General features: G+C 37.0%; 1 protein-coding gene across 2 annotated transcripts in view; it reads left to right on the top strand.

Annotated features, from left to right (window-relative positions):
• The window catches only part of LOC106463432 (potassium voltage-gated channel protein Shab-like), a 108745-nt gene that overhangs the window by 21372 nt on the left and 78605 nt on the right, over positions 1–8768 (top strand). For both annotated transcript variants that reach the window (XM_022390925.1, XM_022390924.1), the window contains exon 2: positions 1822–2904. In XM_022390925.1, the coding sequence (XP_022246633.1) occupies positions 2152–2904 (753 nt within the window). In that variant the 5' untranslated portion in view covers positions 1822–2151. The remainder of the gene's footprint in view (positions 1–1821; positions 2905–8768) is intronic.

The raw sequence follows: 8768 nt of genomic DNA, 5'->3' as shown, positions 1-8768 counted from the left end.
GTTTTCTAGTTTTGAACAGTGTCTTTAGCAGTGTTTCCTAGTTTTGAACAGTGTCTTTAGCAGTGTTTCCTAGTTTTGAACAGTGTCTTTAGCAGTGTTTCCTAGTTTTGAACAGTGTCTTTAGCAGTGTTTCCTAGTTTTGAACAGTGTCTTTAGCAGTGTTTTCTAGTTTTGAACAAATAAAAAGAGTAAGTTTCAGACTTACCCAATAAAAATTACAAAGAAAAAGGAGTAAGTTTCAATTATCAAAAAATCAAAAAACAAACTTAAAAATATTTGTTTTTCTTTAGTAAAAATCTTATGAGTGTTACAACAGAAAAGCAAGGCACTTTCATTGATAACTACGTCTACAAACCTAGCATAACACTAACTCTTCCATTGAATAACATTAAGATAGCAATTTTAACGCTTCTTCTTGTTCCTTTGTTTCAGTTCTTTTTAAAAGTTGAAACCCACGTGTCCCTTTCTCATCAAGTACCACGTGCTCCTTTCTTAGCCACTCCTTTCTGATCATGTAATGACTATTTGAATTTTTCGATGACGCTGTAATAGTTGTCCACGGATAATTAGTATCAGATCTTAATTAAAAGATCACCACACACCGTTAAAGTCACTATAATTGTTATTCGTATTCTGTTACGCAGCTCAAAACAAATAACTCGTAATTTTTGGTTAGTCTAAGAAATAATCACGATATGATACGAGGGATAATTAACTACTATAGATTGCTATATTTCAGTCGTCGAGGGTTTTAGCAGCTGTCATTGGCTATCTTTATTATTCAAATGATGCCACCGTAGATTAAGATTATTTCATTTATTTTGGAGGGTGTGGGTTTACCCTCTGGTGAGGCTCGGGATATCGGAATTGGCGAGCAGGTTTGAATTTGTGTGATAGCTCGAAATATTCCCCGCACTTTAAGATGTGAATGTTATAAAAGTGACAGTCAATCTTTTAGTTTAGGCAGTATGGTGCTACTGAATGACTCTCTTCCCTTTGGTCGGTAGTTCAAAATTAGGGACGGCGACAGATAGCTTTATTGGCTTTGCCATAAATGTGAAATTTTAAGCATGTATAGCAGATATAGTATGGTTGAAATACTATTATACCTTTCTACACCAAAGGTAGCTACTAAAGAATGTAGTGTTTGAAACTACAGTAAGCCTAACACTAAGGTTATTATTTAGGTTTGGGTTCATTCGGTAATTCATTGTTGAATGAACCTAAGATTAATAATTTTTAAATTATCAGCAAAAGCGGCGGCTGGTATTTTCGATTTGGTAAAAGATAGGAGGAGCACAAGGATTTTAAAGTTTCTGACCAGTTCCAGTAAAAGTGCTTTTATATTCAGATATATATTTTTAAGGTTTTGTCAGAGTAGATGTCCTTGTATATATAGTTATATTTCACTGCTTGTTATATTTATTTTAATTTCTGATCTACTTAGTATGCTTCTAATTACGTGAAACATTGTTCTTCTCTCTATGTCTCATTTTCATGTATTTTACAGTTCACGTAGATTCCGAAACTTTTAATTGAATGATCTTATAATTGTTGCTATTTGAACTCCGGTTTCCACCTGGTGGATCTACTCTGATCAAAAGATGAAATGTGGTACGTGTTACAATAGGATGAAGTGAAAAGGTTTTTCTATGTGAGTAATTAAAAGCAAGTTTTAATTGTTTTCTAAGCTGAAGTACTTTTCAATGACAAATGGTTGTCAATCTGCATTTTATAAAAAGCCTTTCAATAATATGTTTTTTTTAGTTTTATTTTTACAATTCAAGATTTTGACACTGAACTTTATTTCTCTACTTTCAGGCATCGTAGAGTCGTGAGTGAGTCTAGTTGATGGATTAACTATCAGGTGGCGCTTAATGAATAGCTTCTTGCTGTGCCGATTGTGTGATTACTCCTTGATTGATTCATCAATGAATAGTTTTATTGGTAACCCTCAATGGCCACCTAGTGGACAAGGTATAAAAAGATGTAGAATGTGTAGTTTCATAGTAACTTAAATAAAGACTTCATGTTACGCCCTCTATTGAGTGTAGTTCCAGATTCACCCTGAAGCGTTTGGGCACACCCGACTCTCCAGCTATTTCGCCACAAAGTCTCGCTTACACGGTGGCGCCTTTCGAAGCCGTAGGTATGACAGGCTTGGAAAAGACGGACAAACTAGGTACGGGGACACCACCTGCTCCACCATCGCACAGTGCCGCTTCCCCAACACACCTAATTCAACAGACACCGCTCTTTCAAGATGGATACTCTTTGCCTCCGCCACCTTTTCAGAGCGTTCCTAATGAGGCCATGCATATAGGAGGAGCTATGCCTACTCAGTGTAACATGCACAGAGCACACTCCAGATCCATGTCGTCTCTACCCCCCGAACCTTTCATGATTATGCGTAGTAAGGCCTTAAATCGAAGGGTTACCATCAACGTGGGAGGGGTGAAGCACGAGGTGCTGTGGCGCACTCTTGAAAGGCTTCCACACACTCGACTTGGTCGTTTGATAGAGTGTAACGCGCACGAGGCTATCATGGAGCTTTGCGACGACTACAGTCTGGTGGACAACGAATATTTTTTTGACAGGCATCCGCGATCTTTCAGCTCAGTGCTTAACTTCTATCGCACAGGAAAGCTCCATCTGGTAGAGGAAATGTGCGTACTGGCTTTCAGCGACGATTTGGAATACTGGGGAATTGATGAACTGTACCTGGAGTCCTGCTGTCAGCAGAAATATCACCAGCGTAAAGAACACGTGCACGAGGAAATGCGCAAGGAGGCAGAGTCACTTAGGAAAGGGGAAGAGGAAGACTTTGGAGAGGGACGTTGTGCTCAGTATCAGAAATTTTTGTGGGACCTTCTTGAAAAACCAACTTCGTCTCTAGCAGCAAGAGTAAGTCATATTGCTCGCTTTTTTTTTGTAATCAGTATCTATTTTTATACCGAGCTGCACACAGTGTTGTAATCTTTTTATAAAACAAAAATCAATGAAAATCAAACTTCTCCAAAATGCTCCTTCATTCGTCAAAGAAACTTACTGGATATGGACTTATTCTGTTGTTTATCAGGACTCGTTGTCCTGAAGACATAAGCTGTAAGGTTAAACCATTTAATCTAGTCACAGAATCATAGCCTCTTGTACATGCTACCAACTGACCTCAACATGTATTAGTAAACGGCCTTAATCATCAACTATGGTTAAGCCTAAATTGTTCTTAAGTACTTTTCACTCCTCTTTATTTTCTAACATTCCCATACACTAAACACGTGTAAATAAATGGTCTAAATTACATGTTAATCAACTGTAGGTAAGCTTAAGTCACGTTTAGTCAACTGTAGGTAAGCTTAAGTCACGTTTAGTCAACTGTAGGTAAGCTTAAGTCACGTTTAGTCAACTGTAGGTAAGCTTAAGTCACGTTTAGTCAACTGTAGGTAAGCTTAAGTCACGTTTAGTCAACTGTAGGTAAGCTTAAGTCACGTTTAGTCAACTGTAGGTAAGCCTAAGTCACGTTTAGTCAACTGTAGGTAAGCCTAAGTCACGTTTAGTCAACTGTAGGTAAGCCTAAGTCACGTTTAGTCAACTGTAGGTAAGCCTAAGTCACGTTTAGTCAACTGTAGGTAAGCCTAAGTCACGTTTAGTCAACTGTAGGTAAGCCTAAGTCACGTTTAGTCAATTATCTTAAGTACTTCTCAATCCTCGTTATTTTCTAATATTCCCATACACTCAACTAAGTGGGATTTGGATGTGGCCTAAATTACCACTAAATCAACTATATTTAAGCATAGATTAATATATAATCAAATATTTAAAGTATTTTTTCATTCCTTTTTATTTTCTAACATCCTTATACATTAACATTTACTACCACAACAAACAGAAGAAGGTCCACATTAATTGAACGAGGTCCGTACCTTTGGATACAGGTTTTACTGTAGCAATAAGGGGCTTCAGTTCTTTAGAAAGTTGCTTGGTTCAATTTGTCGTTACGCACTGTAATACACTAGTCATCATAAGTAAGTAATGCACAACGTATTGTAATTAGTTTATGTTTATTCAGGTACTTGGCGTTTAACAGTATCAAGCAAGAATTGACGTTTGTTTTGTATATTCACTTAGCTTACACGGTGGCCCGGCATGGCCAGGTGGTTAGGGCACTTGACTCGCAATCTGAGGGTTGCGGGTTCGAATCCGTCTCGCACCAAACATGCTCGCCCTTTCAGCCGTGGGGGCGTTATAATGTGACGGTCAATCCCACTATTCGTTGGTAAAAGAGTTGCCCAAGAGTTGGGTGATGACTAGCTGTATTCCCTCTAGTTTTACACTGCTAAATTAGGGACGGCTAGCGCAGATAGCCCTCGTGTAGCTTTGCGCGAAATTAAAAACAAAAAAGCTTACACGAGGACACTATCTGTGCTATCCGTCCCTAATTTTGAGCTGATAAATTAAAGCATCAATTGTCAACTCATCATCTACTCTAATCAATAGTGAGATTTGGATGTGGCCTACTAATTAGTATAACTAGACTGTGAATTTGATGATTCATTGCCGAAAAAGTCATCTTCCGCACTTTGGGACCGTTGTTGCGTTATACGAATGTCGGACATATTCGGTCAAACAGGAGTTGCATAAGAGTCGGCGGTGGGTTTTAATGACTAGATGCTTGCCCTCTAGTGTACCAACTCAAAATTAGGGAATGCGAAAATAGGTGCAATATTTTTACCCTCACTCTGTGAGGATATTTCAATGGGATCCGTCACATTGTGCAATATCATAAGTAGGGTCGTCTAGCGTCAAATTGTGAAGTATAAGTAGGGTCGTCTAGCGTCACATTGTGAAGTATCATAAGTAGGGTCGTCTAACGTCACATTGTGAAGTATCATAAGTAGGGTCGTCTAACGTCACATTGTGCAATATCATAAGTAGGGTCGTCTAACGTCACAGTGTGCAATATCATAAGTAGGGTCGTCTAACGTCACAGTGTGCAATATCATAAGTAGGGTCGTCTAACGTCACAGTGTGCAATATCATAAGTAGGGTCGTCTAACGTCACATTGTGCAATATCATAAGTAGGGTCGTCTAACGTCACATTGTGCAATATCATAAGTAGGGTCGTCTAACGTCACATTGTGCAATATCATAAGTAGGGTCGTCTAACGTCACATTGTGCAATATCATAAGTAGGGTCGTCTAACGTCACATTGTGCAATATCATAAGTAGGGTCGTCTAACGTCACATTGTGCAATATCATAAGTAGGGTCGTCTAGCGTCACATTGTGAAGTATCATAAGTAGGGTCGTCTAGCGTCACATTGTGAAGTATCATAAGAAGGGTCGTCTAGTGTCACATTGTGAAGTATAAGTAGGGTCGTCTAGCGTCACATTGTGAAGTATAAGTAGGGTCGTCTAGTGTCACATTGTGAAGTATAAGTAGGGTCGTCTAGCGTCACATTGTGAAGTATCATAAGTAGGGTCGTCTAGTGTCACATTGTGAAGTATCATAAGTAGGGTCGTCTAGTGTCATGAATTAAAAAACGCTCCAACACTCGCAACTGACAAAATTTAATATTATTTCACAGCATAGTATATTGAACATCTATACATATGTAAACTACAGTGTAAATATGAAGTACAATAAACACGTTACGTTTCAAATATAAATAATCCAGTTTTATAATTAGAAACATATTTTTTAACAATTAAAAGCAATATTTAAGGTCCATCTTATTGTTATTCTAGCATAAGCTTTGGTAATTATAAAAATCGTAAACTTGTTGGGTTTTCAACAATCTGCGGGTTCGAATCCCAACGTCCCACCAAACATGCTCGCCATTTCAGCCGTGGGGGCGTTTTAATGTGAAGGTCAGTCTCACTATTCGTTGGTAAAAGAGTAGCTCACGAGTTGGCGGTGGGTGGTGATGACTAGCTGTCTTCCCTCAAGTCTTTCACTACTAAATTAGGGACGGCTAGCGCAGATAATCCTCGCTGAAAGGGGCGAGCATGTTTTGTGGGACGGGGATTCGAACCCGCGACGACTTTGTTTCCATTGTATTCTGGAAAGCAGTCCAGAGTTTGATGCAAGGTTTTAACGACATCTGGTGACAGATTCAAAATGTGAAGAGAAAAACTTTCATATTGTTTCAAATGTAAACGATATCTGCTAAACAAATAACGTTTTCATGTGTACAATAACTATATTTGAGCGTGTTTTTTAACATTCTGAGAATAATATTATTGTTTACATGGAAATGTTGGTGTTGTGGTGTTTATCGACAACATACACAAGTGGCGTTAGTCTAATGTATTCGTCACACCTTCAGATTCACTGAAGAAATGGCTGTACAAGGATACTGATGAAGGATGGTAGTAGTCCAGACTCACTGAAGAAATGGCTGTACAAGGATACTGATGAAGGATAATAGTAGCCCAGGTTCACTGGAGAGGTGAATTTCTGGGCAAAAAATGTTTCGTAACTTCACAAATACCTCCTAGTTTTCCAGAAGAGGACTAGAGAGGTAATGGTCTGATGTAAATAACCATGGGTGCAAATGTGGTTGCACTGAATCAACGATATTACAGCATGAAACAAAGTAGTTAGAAAACGAAAGGATACAGCAACCTTTTATTCATGGTATACAGACGTTGGTTAATTTACTCATTTCTGGCCAGTATGTGTGGATTTCTTCGCTTTCAAAGTTGTGCAACATTTGATTGTTATTGCGCATGCTCTGGCAGGAGGGAACACGTGACTGATGAAACTTACTATATAGATGATCCATTATGTGTTTTAACATCCATTATCTAGAGTTGGCTCACTCCGCTACTGCAATTCTTGGTATGCTAACTGGAAACTGATTGATGTCGTGCATGGGCTGTCTTCTTTTAGAATTTTTGCCCGATAAGAGAGATAAAATCCCCTGAAATAAAACAAATTTCCACTTTTTTTTTTAGACTTTTGGATTATAATTTGAAGGCACAAGTACTTAATCAGATAGCTGAGTGAATAGTTACCTTACATAAAACAGGGTATAGCAATTAGCATCTAATAAATCCTTAGGGATTTAATAACAAAAGAAAGAAGGGTGAGAAACGTTATGTAACATTGTCCTTTATATAATTTTCACTTCCTTGTCGATTACCCTTAGCTAGTATACATAATAAAAATATTCCTGATGAATGAAGTATCAAAAAATGTTTTTGTAAAATCAAACTGAGTAAAGGTTAACAGTCTATTAAATAACAAAATAAAGTTTATGTTTAGTGAATGAACTGAATAATTAATTAAAAAAATACAATAACGACAGTTTAAGCAGTAGGTAAGTTTTGATTTTATTGATTACAACGTTTTGATCTATAGTATTCAGTCATTATATCAGATAAGAGTTACATAGAAAAAATATAGTTGAATTCCAGAGAGCGTTACAGACTCGAGTTTTAGCGTTATAATCCTTCAGACTTGCCGCTGAACAAGGTTTATATCACTTCTCATATTTTAATAACAAATACTTGATGATAAAACTTATGAGGCGTTAATATTTCTTATTATGTTAAATTTAAAATAAAATGTCTTCGTTACCAGTTTAAGCTGTCTCCAAACTTTTTCACCTGTCGAGTTTTGTTTTCTCTAGTTTCGTAAGTTTGCTGCAAATAGTCAAAGAGAAGCGAGGGTGAAAACTTTAGTTTCTCTCCTTATGTAATCGTAGGTGGTGTTAAATTAGCTTTTTAGTAAAATGAGGTGAATAACACATTAATATAAATAAAGGGGGTTCTTTAATGTTGATTTAGGGTTAATCTTGACTGTATCAGTAGTGATTCTAGTATTTCTCTTTTGTTGATGTCTGGTTCTCTTCGGATGATTGTGACTTTGGTTTCAGTTGATAGTGTTTTGTTTCTTTGAGATGTTCAAAACATTTGAGGATCTTTTAAGATGTTCCTTACGTCTGAGGTTTATTTCTATCTCGGTTTCTTCGATATAAAAGTGTTTACGTGAACTGCATTTGATTTTGTGAAATGTTTTTATTTTCAGTGGGATCATTGTTAGTAACACGGTTCTTGATTATAATATCTTTTAGTTTTCTCTTAAAGCTACTCGTGTTTTTAAGTTTTGTCTGGAAGATTGGGGGGGGGGGCTTCACTGTGCCTACTTTTTTTCGTTGTTTGTTTTTTATAAATATTGGGGATTTATGATCTTTTAGTGATTTTAAAGTGATTATTTTCAACTACTGAAAATGCAACTTTGTAGGATGCGACATTGCTATTTGACACAATAATCTATAGTCTATACTATTATATTGCTTGTGTGTATGTAGGACCGTTAGTCTTTCTGACCGAGAACCTGCTGCATAAGCATGCGTAGTTAGAATGTTTCCCAAAGAAAATCCGGGCATGCGCATTATTCACTCGACGACAAACAGTCTGCCTGCGGCACAGAGCTGTAAAGCTCATTGATCAAATCGTTACAATTGCTGTATGAAACAACAAGTAACAAGAAAAGGGGAATGTTCTTTGATAAGTTTTTAATATGCTGTTGTACAAAATGGTTAGTAAAGTTTTACAAAAAGGTTTGACGTTAGGTCGTAGAATAATATTATAAGTTTATTTATCGATAGTATTAAGTACAATAAAGTTTAGTCCTAACTAAACTAAAGTAAAAAAAGAAAAAAAAACATATACGGGTTACAGTGTTAATTTCTCCTTTTCGAACTTAGGCCTAACATAAGTTAAAGTTTTATAAAGTACGGCCTATATACAAGTGGAT

This window comes from Limulus polyphemus, unplaced genomic scaffold, assembly GCF_000517525.1.
Source record: "Limulus polyphemus unplaced genomic scaffold, Limulus_polyphemus-2.1.2 Scaffold1407, whole genome shotgun sequence".
Classification (NCBI taxonomy): Eukaryota; Metazoa; Arthropoda; class Merostomata; order Xiphosura; family Limulidae; genus Limulus; species Limulus polyphemus.
Note: the sequence above shows the minus strand (reverse complement) of the source record. Positions and strands in the feature narration are given on the sequence as shown.